General features: G+C 58.5%; 1 protein-coding gene across 1 annotated transcript; it reads right to left on the bottom strand.

Annotated features, from left to right (window-relative positions):
- Positions 1–4000: 4000 nt before the first annotated feature.
- Positions 4001–14492, bottom strand: BCL3 (BCL3 transcription coactivator). The gene is made up of 9 exons (XM_069457196.1): positions 14141–14492; positions 12470–12623; positions 7303–7411; positions 6940–7144; positions 6738–6826; positions 6454–6531; positions 5731–5898; positions 5305–5422; positions 4001–4598 (listed from the first exon to the last, which is right to left on the bottom strand). The coding sequence occupies exons 1-9, from the start codon at positions 14394–14396 to the stop codon at positions 4411–4413; spliced, it is 1365 nt and encodes a 454-aa protein (XP_069313297.1). The 5' UTR covers positions 14397–14492; the 3' UTR covers positions 4001–4410.
- Positions 14493–17912: the final 3420 nt, after the last annotated feature.

The raw sequence follows: 17912 nt of genomic DNA, 5'->3' as shown, positions 1-17912 counted from the left end.
GTGAAACTTTGCAAAAGGGGTTGAGGCCCCCGAGAAATGCATCGAAGGTGTAATTTCTGGTGTTAGAGCTGAAGGACTAGAAAGCTAGGACTGTCATCCATGATGTGTCTTGGTGGCTGAGGGGTGAGTGCTTTATTCTGTGAGGGCTGGGGGACTAGAGACCCCACGTAGGACCCCCTCCCTCTCCTTGGAGTCTGCCTTTCCGCAGAGAAAGGGGGAAGAGTGTGGAAGGACATGTGCCCAGCCCCAAGGTCTGGTATGCTGAGGGGGATTTCCATGCGCGGACAAGACAGATCCTTTGTTTTAGAGAAGTAACTTACCAAGGTCAGCGCTGGGTTCAACTCTTGAACCTGGGGACAATTTTCTCACACACAAAGAGAAACATCACCCACAGCCTAGACCCGCAGGCACAGGAAGACTCCAAACATACACCCCAGGCTGGTGATGGGCCAGGTCGTGTGCTAAGTGCCTGACACGCTCTCATTAAATCATCATCACCCCATCAACCCTGAGCGGTGGAGGTTATTTCCATCTTACAGATGAAGAAATTGAGGCTCAGAGTGGTAAAGTCACTTCATACAGGGGAATGTAGTCATTTGGTGGCAGAGCCCTGGTTGTGAAAGATACACCTGATGCTCCTCAGTAACCATCCTCTCCTCTTCCTTTCGTAAAAGAGCCTCTGCATTTTAGCTAGATACGTGCTGCCCAGATAAATCTACACTTCCCAGTTTCCCTTGTGATGGGTGTGGCCATGTGACTACATTCTAGCCAATAGGATATGATGTGTATGCCTTCTGGGAAGGGTATGGGCACACACTTGACTCTTTCTTCTTCCCAATGATTGGAATGTAGATGTGATGGTGGGAGCTGGAGCACCCATCCTGGACCACATGACGGCAGTGTGAGGTAAGAACAGCAGAGCAATAAGGTGGAAGGAGCCTGGGTCTCTGACGTCCTCAAGCTTGTCACAGCTAGACCTGAACGTGAGAGAACAACAGACTTCCATCTTATTTAAGCTACTATATATTTTAATTTTTCTTACAACAGTGGAATGAAAAAATCTAATTAATGCACTTATGTAGGCTAGGACCACATTATCCCATTTTTCCATCAGGACAAAGAATGGGTGCCATCATCTCTAATTTTTTTTCTCTGCCCTGAATACCAATTTTGAGATGATAACAACAGCAATTCCCAGTAATCAAGTTCTTAGCACCATGGTCTGTAACAGTACCGCACACAATTCATTCACGTTTAGTCCTCAGAGCAATGCTGCACGGTGGACTCTGCTATTATGCCCTCATTTTTACAGATGAGGAAACTGGCGCTCAAGACCATGACGTCACTCGAACAAGGTCGTGTTACGCAGCCAGGAAATGGAAGTGCAGCACTCCAACTCAGTTCTGACTCCAGGGTCTGTGCTATGAATGACACAGACACCTGTTATCCTGCCTCCTTTCCGGCAGCACACGCCTGTGCATATGGCCACATCTTTGCATGCACGGCTAGAATGCTAGACAGGCAACCTACCCACGAGGTAGGAGAGTCCAGAGATTATGAGCGTGGGTTTTGGAAGTGGCAGATCTGGGTTTGGACAGGCGACTTGCTGTCTCTCTGAGCCTCAGTTTTCTCATCTGGAATATGGGGCCATCATGGTCAATAAATGGCTCCTAATATTTGTGTGTCTGTTCACATCCTCAAATCGGTCACACTGTGTGACAGGAGAGCAGACTCAGCCACAAAGAATGACAGCTACCGTGATATAGGGGGGTGTGGGCAAGGGCTCACTCATTGTGCCACCACTTCTCAAGGGTCTGCTCCATGTCAGGCAGTGAGCTGGCCGCTGTGGGGAGGGCAGCGGTGAGCGAGGCCAGAGCTCAGGGTCTGCTGGAGGGACAGTTGTTGCCCACGACATTGAACAATGGCAGGATTATCATGTGGGACGTTCTCCCACACAGCTGCTTGCAAAGACCAACCTCTGAAGCAGGCTGAATGGTGTCTCTCTCCCCAAAAATATATGTCCATGCTCTAACCTTGTAAATGTGACCTTATTTGAAAAAAGGGTCTTTGCAGATGCTATTAAGCTAAGGATCTTGATGAGATCCTCCCAGATTATCTCGTTGGGCTCTAAATCCAGTGACAAGTGTCCTTATAAGAGACAGAAGACAGGAAGACATGGACACACAGAGGAGAGAAGGCCAAGTGGTCACAGAGGCAAAGATTGGGGAGATGCAGCTACAAGCCAAGGGACACCTGGAGCCACCGGAAGCTGGAAGAGGCAAGAAAGGATCCTTTCCTAGATTTCTTGAGGAGTGTGGCCCTGCTGACACCTTGATTCTGGCCTTCAGAATGCTGAGAGAATACACTTTCTGTTGTTTGAAGTCACTTAGTTCGTGGCAATTTATTACGGCTGCAACAGGAAAGTAATATACCCTCCACGTTTGGCAGCTTCAGGGACACCAGAGCCCAGAGGCAGGGTCCAAAACACGGACTCAACGGTTGTAAACACAAAGATGCACGGTCACCCAGTCAGGGGGGCCAGGCGCACACAGGTCACCGAGTCAGAGCTCATGCAGAAGTGTGCATGCACACACACACACACACGCACACGCACACACACAGCCATCCACAGACCCCAACAGTATCACCCAGGAAGGGGTGGAGGCCGATGGGCCTGCCTTACAGCCGCTTTACAGACTCGTGGTGCATAAATGTTCACAGTCACCAATTCGTACGAAGACCCAGGGAGGGAGGCCTCCACAGATTAACAAAACAACGCTCGCCATCACTCAGAACCACACAAACACGTGGTCACCCATGAAAGACCACAGAATGGGACCCAGGTCACCAGATGCTCTGGCAGGACATGGCTTTGATCAGGCTGGAGCGAGTGGGAACTGACATGGGTTTCAGTTCTTCTTCCAGGGTCCCAGCTTGTCCCTGTCCTCCCCACTTTCCGTCCTGCTTCCCCTTAGGATGGAAGGTCAGACTCCTGCACCGAGGCCCTTACCTGGACGCCTCCCACCGTGTTGCCTCTTTCTTTGATGGTGGCAGACTGAATGAAGGCGCTATCATCTATTATTGCAGCCTGACCCTGGAACCTGTGAGCGTTACCCACATGCAAAACGGACTCTGCAGGTGTGGTGAAGTTAAGGATCTTGAGACGGGGGGCTGATCCTGGATTTTCTGTGGGGGCCCACTGTCATCACGAGGGCCCTTCTAAGAGGGAGGCGGGAGATCAGAGTAGAGACGTGAGGGTGGAAGCTGGAGTTTGGAGGGACGCAAGGAAGGGGCTGTGAGCCAAGGAATGCAGGCGGCCCCCAGCAGCTGGGAGAGGCAAGGAAACGGATTCCTCCCTAGAGCCTCCGGAAGGAACCTGCCCTGCCCACACCTTGACTTTAGCCCAGGGGGACAGATTTGGGGCTTTGATTTCCAGAACTGTCAGAGAATAAATTGGTGTTGTTTTCAGCCACTGATTTTGTGGTGATTTGTCGTGGCAACAGGAAACTAATCCAAACCCTGAATGACACCCAGAGACATGCCCCAGAGTCAAGGCACAGACGTTGTCTCTCAGGAGGGCCCCACAGAGCCACCACATAGGGCAGTCACACAGAAATAATCATGTGATGACCCTCGTGTCAGGAACACTCACAAACACTATGTAACATGACGCCCAGTTACGGTCAGAACTGTAGTCAGCTGTGGGTCACCAAAGGGACTCACACGGCGCCAAACCCCTCAGAAACACCCGCCCCTGGGTCACTGGGGACTTCAGCAGGGTTCCCTGGGAAGATCTCACATACCACATGCTCCGAAAAAACAATGGCACGGTGACACGATGACAGCAACATTCATAACCAAACACACCAGAAGTCCCAGAGTCACACACATGTGATTGTCAGTCTCAGAGTCACGTTGTCACACCTGGCATCAGCTGGATACAGCGGTACGGGTGCGCACACACAGACACACTTCTTCCAGACTGCCTCATGGAAGAGGATATGGTACAAAAATAGTTTATTACAAAAGAAATCCAACCAAAACGCCTAATAATTTACATTGTCATCAGTGCCAGCCTACAGCCCACCTCTCCCCTCCCTCGTCATCTGGGGAGAGGACAGAGGGAACAGCTGTTCCCTGGTTCCACCAGCTCTGAGAAAGGACAAGGAAACGAAGGTTTGGGTGGAATTCAAGACGGGGACTGGTGCCTGAGAGTTATGGGGTAAGAGTCCTGGGCAGAGGACGAGATGGGGTTTGTGGGTATGTGCATGTGCTTCTGTGCAAATCCTGGTCCTGAGGACTGGGGGGCGGGGGGGGGCAGAGTGAGATCTTCACAGTTTCCAGAAGGGCTGACCCCACAGGGCAGGAAGGCCCCTCCTCATGAGTCTGAGATCTGCCCCCCCATCCCTCTCAGCTGCCTCCTGGCGCTGGGGAGGGGGGCACTGGCCGGCCAGGGCCTCGGAGGACCCCAGCAAAGGGCAGGAAGGCAGGTGGAGATGGGGGAGGAAGGAAGAAATTGTGGGGAGCCATGGGGAATCCAGGGGGATCCTTGGGGGGAGATTGGGAGGGTGAAGAGGATGGTGATGCAGAAAGGAGACCTGTGGAGGGGAGAGAGAAGGGGGGGCGGTGAGAGGTTTGACCCAGAGAGGAAGAGCTGGGGCTGGACCCCTGGGTCTGAGGGAGGAGGGGCTGGGCTGGACCCCTGGGTCTGAGGGGGAGGGGCTGGGGCTGGACCCCTGGGTCTGAGGGAGGAGGGGCTGGGCTGGACCCCTGGGTCTGAGGGAAGAGGGGCTGGGGCCGGACCCCTGGGTCTGAGGAAGGAGGGGCTGGGCTGGACCCCTGGGTCTGAGGGAGGAGGGGCTGGGGCCGGATCCCTGGGTCTGAGGGAGGAGGGGCTGGGCTGGACCCCTGGGTCTGAGGGGGAGGGGCTGGGGCTGGACCCCTGGGTCTGAGGGGGAGGGGCTGGGGCTGGACCCCTGGGTCTGAGGGAAGAGGGGCTGGGGCCGGACCCCCGGGTCTGAGGGAGGAGGGGCTGGGGGGACCCCTGGGTCTGAGGGAGGAGGGGATGGGCTGGACCCCTGGGTCTGAGGGAAGAGGGGCTGGGGCCGGACCCCTGGGTCTGAGGGAGGAGGGGCTGGGGGGACCCCTGGGTCTGAGGGAGGAGGGGCTGGGCTGGACCCCTGGGTCTGAGGGAGGAGGGGCTGGGCCTGGACCCCTGGGTCTGAGGGAGGAGGGGCTGGGGCTGGACCCCTGGGTCTGAGGGAGGAGGGGCTGGGGGCTGCAGGTTGAGGGCTGGTTTCTCACCATTGGAGCTGAGGCGGCTGTTGCTCTCTGGGGACGTGGTGCCACTCCGGTCGGGGGAGGGGTCTGGCTGGGATGTGGACACAGGCCTGGTGGCCTTCCCCCTCAGAATGTCGATGACCTGTAGGAAGATGGGGGGGGTCACTACAAGGCCACTCCAGCCTCACAGCCCTCCCTCTCTCTATCCCTCCTTGCTCATGGGATCATCTGTCAGTGACCTTGGCCTCCGGGGAGGGCCTCCATCTTTCTCAGTACTGAAGGAGGACCAGGCACTACTCAGGCTCACCACTTCTCTCCACACACTGGCACAGCCACACTCACACCCCTGCACCCTCGTCACATGCCCGCATATACACGTGTGTCACAAGCGTGCTCACGGCCCTCCCCAGATCGGCGCCCCCGACCCAGCGGGCCCAGGCGCGCACTCACCCGGCGGCTGCGCGCCACCATGAGCGGCGTGTCATTGTGGCAGTTCTTGAGGCCGCTGTCGGCGCCGCTGCGGACCAGCGTGCGCACGAGCGGGAGGAGCCCGCGGCCGGACGCCGAGTGCAGCGCGGAGCTGCCCGAGTACATCTGCGCGTTCACGTTGGCGCCGTGCTGCGGGCGGGAGTGCGGGTCAGAGGCCGCCCGGCCCAGGTCGGGGTCCAGGGAAGGGCGGCGGTGACAGAGGCTGGGGGCCCGGGCCAGGGTGGGGCCATAGAAGGGTGGGAGCTACAACCAAGGGCCATAGCGGGGTTACTGGGCTGTCCGCGCTGAATCCACCAGAGCAGGACACGCCGGCCTGGCCAGAAGTGGGGAGGAGTCTGAGAAGGGCAGGGCCCAGGGTCCGGGCAGGCTCGGCGGATAGAGCAGGGCGGAAGGACAGCGCGGGGACAGGGCCAAAGCCGGCAGGCGGGGTCAGCAAGACCATCGCAGGGCAGGGCCTAGGCGGCCGAGGGGGCAGGGGAGGAGCAGGAGACTGCCCGGGACAAGTTTGCAGCCAGGCAGGCGAGCGAAGTCACAGTGAGAGACCGAGGCCTCGAAGGAGAGGCCAGAGCTGGCAGCGCAGCCAGAGCCGGAGCCAGAACTGGAAGGTGGGTCAGCGCCAGTGGCGGGGCGGTAGCCAGGTTGGGGTCAGAGGGGGTGGGCGAGAGGCCAAGGCGGGGTACCCACCTGCAGCAGCAGCTGCACCATGCTAAGGCTGTTGTTTTCCACCGCGTGGATAAGGGGGGAGCGGCCGCTCTTAATGTCCTGCGGCGGGAATGGACGGTTTTTGAGTCTCGCCGAGCTGGGTCCTACCAGCCGGCGGCCGCATCCCATGGCTGGTCCAGCCTCTCTCGGGTTAGGTACCTCGTGCACGACCCGCCGCTCCCGCGCCAGCCCCGCCCCCGGCCCCGCCCCCGGCCCCGCCCCCTCCGTCAGGGCCCCGCCCCCTCTCGGCTCCCGGGCTCGCTCACCACCGCGTCGATGTCCGCGCCGCGCTCCAGCAAGAGCAGCACTGTTTCTTGGCACTCCGTGTTCACCGCCAAGTGCAGGGCGGTGAGCCCTGAGGGACGGGGAGGCTCAGTCACACCTGGGCCTGGGGCTTTGCAGCCCCAGATGGACTCCAGGTCCAGCTGGACAGCGTCCCCCGCCCTCAACCCAGTGGTAGGTACTCACCGTCGTAATTGCGGGCCTCCAGGTCCACCGTGCCCGGGGCCGCGCTGTCCAGCAGGGCTCGCAGGCAGGTCGGGCTGCGGTGCTCGCAGGCCAGGTGGGCCGCCGTCTGGCCATGGCGGTCCAGCGCCATGGGGCTGGCACCGGCCATCACCAGGAGCCGGACCACAGACGGCAATGTGGTGATCACAGCGAGGTGGAGCGGTGTCTGGGGAACAGTGCCTGTGAGGGACCCGTTTCCTGCCCTGCATCCCAGTCCTGCCTCCCTCAGATCTGGGTCCTGACTCCCAGCTGCCATCTTACCCAGGAAGGGAAAGGCGGGGCACCTCCTCCCTCAGACCCGGGAGTCCAGGCCCCCAGCCTCACCTGGCGGAGGTTGTTGTAGATGTCCAGCTCGCGGCCCCCATGCTGGAAGAGGTTGACTAGCTGATGCACAGCTGGCAGGTTACCCTGCACCACAGCAATATGGAGAGGCCTGGGGGGTGGATGAATCACAGGCGTTAGGGGCTGGTCACCTCTCACCCCATGCTGTTGGCAGTGCTACCTCCAATATGTGTTGGACACTCTGGAAGTGTCTCCAGAATCCAACCACTTCCCACCCCCAGTCCCTCCACCGTGGTTCAGCCACCATTGGCTCCCTCTTGGACTAGCACATTCCCCTCCCCCAAGCCTCCCTGCTTCCGCTTCTGCCCTGTCTGTCTCGCACACAACAGCCAGAGGGACCCTTTTAGAACCTAAGTCAGAAGTCAGACCATGCCCTGTCCTCCCCGCCAAAGCCCTCACTGTAGCACACAAGGATCTATGTGATCTTGTCTTACCCTCTTCAACCCCCTTTGGCCTCATCTCCTTGCATTCTCCTCCCACACTGGCCTCCTTGCTGCGTTCCTCAAACATACTAAGCACTCTCGCCTCCCAGGGCCTTTGTACTGGCTGTCCCCTCTGCCTGGGACAGTCTTCCCCAGGCATCTGCAGAGCTCGTCCCCCTCATCCAGGCCACTGCTAAGGTGCTTTGGCAGCTGCTCACTCTCCCTCCCCTGCTTTATTTTCCTCCACGTCGTCACCTGACGCATTGTACAGTTTACTTGTTTCCTGTCTGAATCTCCCCCATAGACAGTCAGCAGGGCAGGTGTGTGGCTTGCTTGGTTCACTGCCCCGTGCCCAGGACGGTGCCTGAAGCAGAGCAGATGCTCCAGAACATATGCTGAATGAGTGAATCCCTCTCAGTGATCACCCTGGCCATCCTTGAAGCTGGCAACCACGTTCCACCCCTCCCTGGGCCACAGTTTTCTCATCTGTGAAATGAGTGGGGATGAACTAGCTGCCACCAAAGTCTCTGCTAGTTGTGACTGTGTATCGGTTTCTGCCTCCAACCCAAGAGACTCAAAGGCCGACTATCTACGTGGAGCAAAAGCTTTGACTAAAAGGGAGGTGGGGACCAAGTGGGATGGGGTCATTGTTCTGGACGCTGGGCTGTGCAGCCCAGAACCCCCTTCCAGACTGAAGGACTCATTCCCCCAGCTTCTGGGAAGGGTGTCAACTTTTAGACAACCTGGGAATTACCCTCGGTTGAAGAGAGCTGCTTGCCTAAGGTCACAGCCCCTGGGAATGGGAAGCAGTCTGCCATCTAGTGACTTGTCAATGCCAGCTTAGAAGGCCTAGCCTCCCAGTCCCAACCCTAAAGGCCACCCAGCCTCAACATGCCCTGTGGGATGGCTGAGGCCCTGCTAAGACCATGCAGCAGCTCAGCTTCTCCCTCTGCCCAGACCTGCTTTCACCCCACAGGTGTTGCTCCAGAGACACTCCCCAGTGAACTTCCTGCTCGCTTCGCAGGGACCCCAACCTGGAACAGCCATTTATTTAGAGCAGGTGTGCGTGTGTGTTTATGTGTGTGTGTGCGCGTGCAAGCCAGTGTTTGCATGGGGTGGGGGACAGAGCTGAGGGCACGGAGGCTGACTGCATGTACACAAGCAGCATGACCTTTTTAAAAAGTCCATGTACTAGAGCAACTACTTTCTCACCCACGACCTGCCTCTTACTAACCAGGCCTTGTTAAGGCCGCCAAGCAGTGGCTCTCCCAATTCCGGCTGTGCGTCCTGAATCCAGTTTTAACTAACTTCCCAGGTGACTCTGATGGAAGTGCAGAAATCCTGGGGTCAGGGTTGCAGATCGGACAACCCTCTCTAGCTGTGAGCTAGGGCAAAGTCAGGAGGCGTTTCGGAGCCTCAGTTTCCTCCTCCGTAAAGTACAGCGCCCTCAATAGTGCCCACGTGCCAGGATGAGATTACGCCCGCGAATCCCTCATTCTGAATCCTAATCTGTGAAGGCCAAATTTAAAAAGAAAATGTGGGGGGGAGGGGAGCCGGACGTGGGCCAGGGTCCCTGGGAAGGGCTCCCCACTTTCCCTGCCATGTCCCAGGACGCCCGGCCTGGGTCCCTGTCGGGGCGGGCGGGGTTAAGCGAGGGCAGAGGGAGCGAACGATTTCAGAGAAACCGTCCAGGCCTGAGTTCCCATAAACGCGCGGGCCGCAGGGGGTGGGGCGGGGCTGGAGGAAGTGGGGACGGGAGGGGCGGCCCAGCCCTCGGACTTCCAGTAACAGGTCTGCTGGGCGGGGCTCCGCTTCCTGCTCCCGGGGGAGGAGGGAAGCCTGTCCCGCCGGGGATCTACCCTCGGCACCCCAATTTCCAACCTCGAATGGGGCGGGGGAGGGGGCAGCCCCTCCCAAGGAGACTTATCTCCGCTGGGAGGGCAGTATCCCGAGTCCTCCAGCTTGGGGGCCCCCCCTGGAACTCCACCGCTCAGGGCTCAGACTCCAGCTGGCTCCCTGTCCCTTATATCCGGGCATCCACCCCAAGATCTCTTGGGAGCCAGAAATACAGTACCCTAACTCTTCAGCAGGAATAATTATTTCCGCAGTTCCTCTGAGCTCTAGTTTCCCAAGGTGACTCCCCCTTCCTTGCCCCCTTGGAGACTCCGAAACGCAGTGCCCCAATCCTTGTCCCTTTGGGGGCACAGACTTTCGGAACCCTAAGGCACGACCAGTTTCAGCGGCGAGTACGTGACTGTGCAGTTGCACAGGACCCAACGCTTCGAAGGGCCCCGTGCTCAATTGAATGTTCTCCTTCTTCTGCTGTCTTGAAATTAATTTTTGAACAAGAGTCCCTGCAGATTATGTAGCTGGTCCTGCCCCTAAGGCCCCTCTGAGCATCAGGTCCCCAAACTGCCCCTTATTTTGTTCCTTACCCCCTCGGGGATCATGGAATGGAGTACCCCAACCTCTGCCCTCTGAGACTCAGAACATGTCCCCCCCTTTCTTGGAGACCTAGATTTTTAGTTCCCCAGTCCCTAACCTCTTGGGGGTCCTGAGACTCTTGCTCCCTCGTGAAGGGCTAGAAGTCTACCCTCCTAAGTTTTGTTTCTTTGGGGACCCAGGCTTAGCGTCCCCTGCTCTCCTCCCCCCCCCCACTACCCTCCCCGCCGGTGTGAAGTGGGGCCGGTGGCTCAGACTGGGGCTGGGCCGGCTGCCCGTTCCGGTAAAGCTGTCGGCCCCAGCGGAAGGGGTTAAGGTTGGAGGGAGCGCCAGCAAGGGGGAGGCTGGAGTGAGTGACGGGTGCTGACGTGGGGGAGGCAGAGCAGCTGGGCTGCGGTCAAGTTCTGCGGGAAGGGATTTCCCCCAACGGGCAGCTGAGGCAGAAGTGTTTGCGTTGGGGGAGCGGAGGAGGGCGGCTGGGGTGAGGGCCTGGGCTTGGAGGCTGGTGGGGCTGGTGGCCTCTTGCGTGCATCCTGCTTTCCCAGGCCGCCGACAGCTCACCCTGGGGGCAGATGCTCATTCAACCTGTTTCACAGATGACCCCAGACATACCCCTAGGGGGAGGGAACTAGGTTTTATTAGCCCTTTAAATATCTCAGGCACTTTCTCCTGCTTGGGCTCCCACGGATGGCCAAAACCACCCGGGAGCTCTCTTCGAACACCACCCATTCCCACGTATTGAGCACTTACTGTATGCCCAGCCCTGTTCTGTGCACTATGCGTGCGTTCATCATTGCACTGAATCCTAATTGCGATAGGTGCTATTATGAGGCCCGGTTTCCAAACAGGGAACTAAAGCTCAGGGACCTGAAGTCACTCTGTGGCCACTGGTGGAGGCCCCCCCCCCCACTTCTCTGCAGAAATGGGCCTGTTCATGTCTACCTGTGGTTTCCAGTCCCCAAACTGATTCCCACAGAAGCGCTTTACATAAATCATCTCATTTCTTCCCCATAGAGACCCTCACACACTTGTGGTTCCTGTTTTTACATCGAGGGAAACTGAGGCACAGAGGGAAGAGAAAGTGGCCAGCTGAGATCAAACCCAGGTGGATAGAATAACAATGATGACGATAATCAATTGTACTGAGTGCTTACTCTGTGCTATTAGGCACAGGGCTACACCCTGCCATGCAGAACTCCTCGGAAGCCTCAAGAACATGTTCTTCAAACTGCAGGTGATAAACTATGGTGTTTTTGTTTTGTTTTGTTTTGTTTGTTTGTTTTTTTAAAGACGGAGTCTCACTCTTGCTCAGGTTAGTCGCCAACTCCTGAGCTCAAGCGATCCTTCCGTTTTGGTCTTCCAGAGTGCCCATGGGGGTTTTAAAATGAATTTAGGGGATGATCAAATTAATTGTGTGCTAGACCATGAAACAATGAAGTAGACTAGAATAGAAAATATCAAAGTAGATCCTATATAGTTAGGGTGAGTATTGTTTCATTTTGTGTAATTTTTTTTTTTTTATGAAGGGGATGGTAAGGAGGGGGGTTCAGTTTCCTTTTTTTTTTTTTGAGATAGAGTCTTACTCTGTCACCCCAGGTAGAGTGCAGTGGCATCATAATAGCTCACTGCGACCTCCAACTCCTGGGCCCAAATGATCCTCCTGCCTCAGCCTCCCCAGTAGCTGGAACTACAGGTGTCTGCCACTAGACATCTGGCTAATTTTCCTATTTTTAGTAGAGACAGGGTCTCAGTCTTGCTCAGGCTGGTCTCAAACTCCTGAGCTCAAGCGATCCTCCTGCCCTCTGCCTCCCAGAGTGCTAGAGTTATAGGCGTGAGCCACTGCACCTGGCCTCATTTTGTGTAATTTTTATTTCAAGATTATGTGTGTGTATATAGGTATGTGCTGGGTTTGAAATAAAATATAGTAATATTAATGAACACTTATTGAACACTTATATGAGGCTCAGTGCTAGGAGTTTTACAGGTATAATTCATATATATATATAGTAAATCAATCGATGAAATGTATTCTCATTTTTGAATTGTGATAAAAAAGTTGAAGGCTGCTGCTCCAAAAACAGTCCTTGGAGGTAAGTGCTCTCAGGGTGCCCATTTTTCAGAGGAGGAAACTGAGGCTCAGAGAGGGGAAGGGCCTTGCTCAAGATCACATAACCAGCAATGAAGACAGGATTCTAATTTGGGTCCCCCTGAGCTGAGTGCCCCAGTGTTGTGGAGGGCTGACCTTCCCATCCCCTAACCCCCATTAATAGGGGACTGTCACTCACGTGTCTCCATCCTCATCTGCACGGGTGGCCATGGCGATGTCTGCTGACAGGGGGTGTTCCATGGAGCACATCACGGGGTACAGGGGTGTAGGCAAGTTCAGCAGAGGAAAGGGGGAACCCATGGTTGGAGTGGGGTATAGGGGCAGTAAAGCTCCTGGACAACAGGGGACAGAGAAAGGACACAGGTGAGGCCAAGCCCACAGACCTGCAACCTGCTTCCCACCTCTGGGCCTTCCTTTGGCGGTGGCCAGCTTCCTCCCAAAGCTTCCTCTCCCCCCAGCCCTGGTCACTCTCATTGCCACTTATCTTTTTATGTGTCTGACCCTGTCTCCTACCAAACAATGCATCTCTTAAGGCAGACAGAACCCCCTTCATTGCCTAGCAAGGAGGCCCCAGGGTCTGTTTGAGGAGTGAATTTGTGGCTGAGGGAGGTAAGGGATGGATGAAACTGGGTGTGGGGTGTGCGTGAATGGACAGTGGGTTTGGGAAGAGGGGAGGGTCAGAGGGGGTGGTGCCAGAAACCTATTGAGATCAAACTGTTGGAAGGGACCATGGCAGCAGGCAAATCCATATGCACCCATCACACGGATGGGGAAAACCGAGGCCTGGGCTCTCCCACTCAGGGAATGGGAAAAGCTGGGAGGCCGTGGCAGGCCTCCTGATGCACAGCTTGAGGTTCTCCAACTGCTGTGCTGATAGGTGAAGGTGCAGAAACTAGGTAAAGATCTGGGCCACTAAAGAAGGGCTCTCTGCAGCTCTGGGGGTCCACTGGGGACAGGGAGGTGGCCACAGCTGTGGGAGGGGTGCCCCTTCCTTGAGATCAGGGATGAAGATGGGAGGGGGAGAATAGTGTGTGTCCCTCTCCATCATCTGCTGATCCTTAACTCCTGGTTCCTGAACTTCTATGTTTCCAGGCCCCTGTATCTGCAGTACCAGGCCGTGGGGCCCTGAGGCCTTTAGTCTGGGAGCCCTGGAGCCTCTAAATTCCTGAGTCCCGGAATTACCCAGTCCTACCCCCATCGCTAGAATCCTCAGTCTCCAAACCCCTGGAAGCCACCTGACCTTGTGACCCCATGTAACAGGGTACCTAGAACCCCAGGTCTCTGTGCCCCTGGCTCCTCAGGACCCCTGGTATCCGGGTCCCTGGAGCTCTGGTTTGTTTCCTCGGATCCTTGTGATCCCAGATATTGGGGTGCTCAGAACCCCAACTCTGTTCTCCTAATTCCTCATGCCTCCAGATATCTTCCTTTCTGAGATCATACCATCCTGGGGTCCCTACTATCTGTCTCCTTAGAACCCCAGTCTCTGTGCCCCTCACTCCTTTGGATTCCACCTATCTGGACACTAGTGACAGATAATGTGGAACCAGGGGACAGTGCCCAGTGGTATAGGCATCGGGGTGTCAGGGAATCAGGGGTCAGAGCCTGGCATCCTAGGGACACGGAATTGCAAGCTGCTAAGAAGCCAGACCCTGCCCCCCAGGGTCCCATGACCTCCAGCTCCCTGGGACCTATCTGTGTCCCAAGGAACTGCTCCCTGGGACCTCGGGTTCTATTCCCGTCCTCAGCTCCCGGGAACCCCACCTATTTTTGTCCGGAGCTGTCTCCTGGCTCTGGTGACCCTATGCTCTGTGTGGCCCCCACCCCGCCCTGACCTGTGGGGGCCACTCACCCGGGTAGTAAAGCGCTTCTGGCCGAGCCAGGCCGTGGGGGGGCCCAGGGACCACCAGCGCCTCGCAGCCGCCGCGCAGAGGGTCCGGGGGGACGACGGGGCCCACAGCGCTGCGGGGAGCGGCGGGCTCCGGGGAGGGAGCGCGCAGCGGGCGCTTGCGGAGCGGCAGCGCGGCACCTGGGGGTCCGGCGGCCTTGGGCCGGGTGCGCAGGTCCACGGGCCCCTCGTCCATGGCCCCCGCGGGGCATCGGGGCATGGGGCCGCCGGGGACGGCGGCCGAGTGTGCGGCCGGAGCGCAGCTCGGCTCGGCTGCACGGGAGGGTGGTTTCGCCGGGCGCCGGGACTTCCCCTGTTGCCGGCTGAACTGAAGGGACTTTTGTCGGCCGGGGCGGTGCCGGCCGCCCGCCTCCCCGCCCCCGGCCTCCCCGGGGCCACCCTCCGCCCCAGGGGTTTCCTGGACCCGCCGCCGCTCCGGCTGCCAGGCGGTGCAGCCCGCAGTGCGCCCCGCCCGTGCCGCGCCCCGCGCCCCGCGCCCGCCCCCTCCCGGCCCCGGGCGCCCAGGGCCCGGCCTCGGCTCGGGGGAGGGAGAGGGACGTGGGGAGGGGGCGGGGTCCCCACCCCCGCCGCTGAGCGCTGCGCTCAGTCTGTTTTATTTTCTGTCTATGCGTCTCTGCATCTTCGTATGTCTGAGACCCAGTAACTCTGACTCTCCTGTCTGAATGCGTGTTTCTCCCCCGTTTGTCTCCGTGTGTCTTTCTCTGTTCTCACTGTCTCTGTTTATCTCTCTCCATTGTCTCGTTGTGTCTCTCACCGTCTCTCTGTCTCTCGGTTACTGTCTGCCGCGCCGCCTCTCGTGAGGCCTTGGAGTCGCTAGGACCAGGGTTCCAATCCCGACTCCCACTTCCTCGCTGGGTGACCTTGGCCAGGCACTTCCCCTCTCTGAGGCGTTTCCTCCTTTGTAGGAGTAAATAGACGCACCCAGGGCAGGGACTGGCACTCGACAGGCACCCAGGACCTAGTCCTCTGCCTCCCCTGCCCCGTCTCTGCCTCCTCCACGTGCCTCACCGGCTGTGGGTCTGGCCGTGGCTGGGGGGTAGGGGCTGGGGACTGGGGAGTCCTCCACCGAATGTGCGTCTCCCCGCGGGGCCTCTGCACACAGCCAGGGCCCGCGGGGCACAGGGTGGGTGCTCGGGGAATCCTAGATGCACAGAGAGAAAGAGACATGGAGACAGGCACAGAGATCTTGCGAGACAAAGGAAAAGAGAGACAGAGATGGCAGGAGACACCAGGAGGCCGGAGTCAGAGCTACCGAGACCCGGGCTCCAGGAGAGGGGGAGCAGTGTCACTCCCCCTTCTCCCCCACTTTCCCCTCCCACTCCGGGGAGGGGTTGGCGGGTGGGGAACAGGCCGAGCGGGTTGGGGACGTGACTCAGAGGGGCTGGATCTCGGGGCGGGGGGGACAGAGGCGGGGCTGTCCCGAGTCTCCGCCCCTCCCTCTCCCCGCCCCCTGGGAGGGGCCCCGGAGGCGCGGGGCTTTCCCGGATTTCCCTGGGGGCGGGGCCGCCGCTGGGGTTGAGTCCGGGTCACTGAGTCAGAGGAGGCGGAGGAGGAGGAGGCTTTGGGAACACGGGGTGGGCAGAGGAATGGGGGCTGCACCCGGACCTGCCAGGGGCACGGGGAGCCTCCCTGATTCTGTGGGTCTCCCTCTGTCTTTGCAACTCGGTCCCTCCCTGCCTGGCCTGCCTCTCACGGTGTCCGGCCCCGCCCTCTGTCTCTGTGTCCCCAGCAGCGTCTCTCTGGGACCCTGAAAGTGGGTGTGGGGCCCCGGTTCCCGGGAAGGGACTTTGGACTCGGGCCCCACCTGGGTGGATCGTTAACCCAGGCTGTGAGGAGCGGCTGTGGGCAGAGGCCTCACCCCTTCCCTCTTCTCTCCTTTCCGTCTCTCTCCGGATCTCTCCCCTTAGCGCCCTGACATGGTGGAACATCTGGGGGACAGACCTGGGTTCAAATCTCACCCCCGCCCCTTGCTCCCTGTGGGACCTCAGACAAGCCATCCCCCGTCTTGAGACTCAGTTTGTTTTTCCGGAAAATGGGGACGATGTCAACCCCTGCCTGCCTGTGTTGCGGGGGCTGCAGCAAGCCCCTGTACTCCGTTGTACAGAAAGGGAAGCTGAGGCTCAGGGGGCCGGGCTTAGGGTGGTGACTCCAAGAGGTCGGGTTGGAAGGACACCCAAGTTCCTCCCACTCCCTGTCACCCTGCTCAGGTGGTGCAATGGCTTCCAGCCTGCAGGACTGCAGAGGCCAGCAGATGCGCTTGGCCCAGCTGGGGCTTGGCAGGGCGGGGAGAGAGGGGCTGAGGGTGCTCTGAGGACTGATGAGGCTGAAAGGGCCCCAGGGACAAGAATCTGCGGAAGGAAGACAGTCTGAGAGAGAAGCAGATTGTCTAAGGGGGGAGAGAGGAATTGGGGGGGGGGGACAGGGCCTGACAGGAGGTGAGGGTCTGAGGAGAGAGGAACTGGGGGGCCGGGCAGGATCTGACAGGAGGTGAGGGTCTGAGGAGAGAGGAACTGGGGGGTGGGCAGGGTCTGACAGAGGAGGTGAGAGTCTGAGGAGAGAGGAATTGTGGGGGGGGGGGACAGGGTCTGACAGAGGAGGTGAGGGTCTGAGGAGAGAGGAACTGGGGGGTGGGCAGGGTCTGACAGGAGGTGAGAGTCTGAGGAGAGAGGAATTGGTGGGGGGGACAGGGTCTGACAGAGGACGTGAGAGTCTGAGGAGAGAGGAATTGGGGGGACAGGCAGGGTCTGATAGGAGGTGAGGGTCTGAGGAGAGAGGAATTATGGGGGAGGACAATGTGTGACAGAGGAAGTGAGGGTCTTAGGAGAGAGGAATTGGGGGGCCGGGCTGGGTAGGGTCTGACAGAGGAGGTGAGGGTCTGAGGATAGGAATTGTGGAGGGGGGGACAGGGTCTAACAGGAGGGAAAGATCTGAGGAGAGAGAATTTGGGGGGGCAGGCAGGGTCTGACAGAGGAGGTGAGGGTCTGAGGAGAGAAGAATTGTAGGAGGGACAGGGTCTGACAGAGGAGGTGAGGGTCTGAGGAGAGAGGAATTGGGGGGGCAGGGAGGGTCTGACAGAGGAGGTGAGGGTCTGAGGAGAGAGGAATTGTGGGGGGGGACAGGGTCTGACAGGAGGTGAGAGTCTGAGGAGAGAGGAATTGTCGGGAGGGACAGGGTCTGACAGAGGACGTGAGAGTCTGAGGAGAGAGGAATTGGGGGGACAGGCAGGGTCTGATAGGAGGTGAGGGTCTGAGGAGAGAGGAATTGGGGGGCCGGGCAGGGTCTGACAGAGGAGGTGAGGGTCTGAGGAGAGAGGAGTTGGGAGCGGGGACAGGATCTGACAGGAAGGGAAAGTCTGAGGGAGGGGTGAGGGTCTGAGGGGAGGGGAGAGCATGTGAGGAAGTCTGAGAGGGACACAGTGAGGAGGGGAGAGTTGGGGGAAAGCTGTCCGAGTGGAGAGGAGATCTGGAGAGGGTCCGAGGGTGGAGGGCATGGTCTGAGGGAGGAGGAGCGGGTGAAGGGGCCTCCCTGGGGAAGAGAGGGGGAAGAGAGGCAAGCCTGGGGAGCCAGCAGGGACCAGGGGGAGGGAAGGGAAGGGAGGCCGGGAGTCAGCCCCGCCCTGCAGCTGTCTCTAATTTCCCAGAATCTTCTGCTGCTCAGGAAAGTCCCAGCTCCCACAGCAGCCTCCCTCCAGTGTCGGGAATGGAGGATGCGGAAC

The sequence above is a fragment of the Eulemur rufifrons genome, chromosome 24 (assembly GCF_041146395.1).
Source record: "Eulemur rufifrons isolate Redbay chromosome 24, OSU_ERuf_1, whole genome shotgun sequence".
In the NCBI taxonomy this organism is placed as follows: domain Eukaryota; kingdom Metazoa; phylum Chordata; class Mammalia; order Primates; family Lemuridae; genus Eulemur; species Eulemur rufifrons.
Note: the sequence above shows the minus strand (reverse complement) of the source record. Positions and strands in the feature narration are given on the sequence as shown.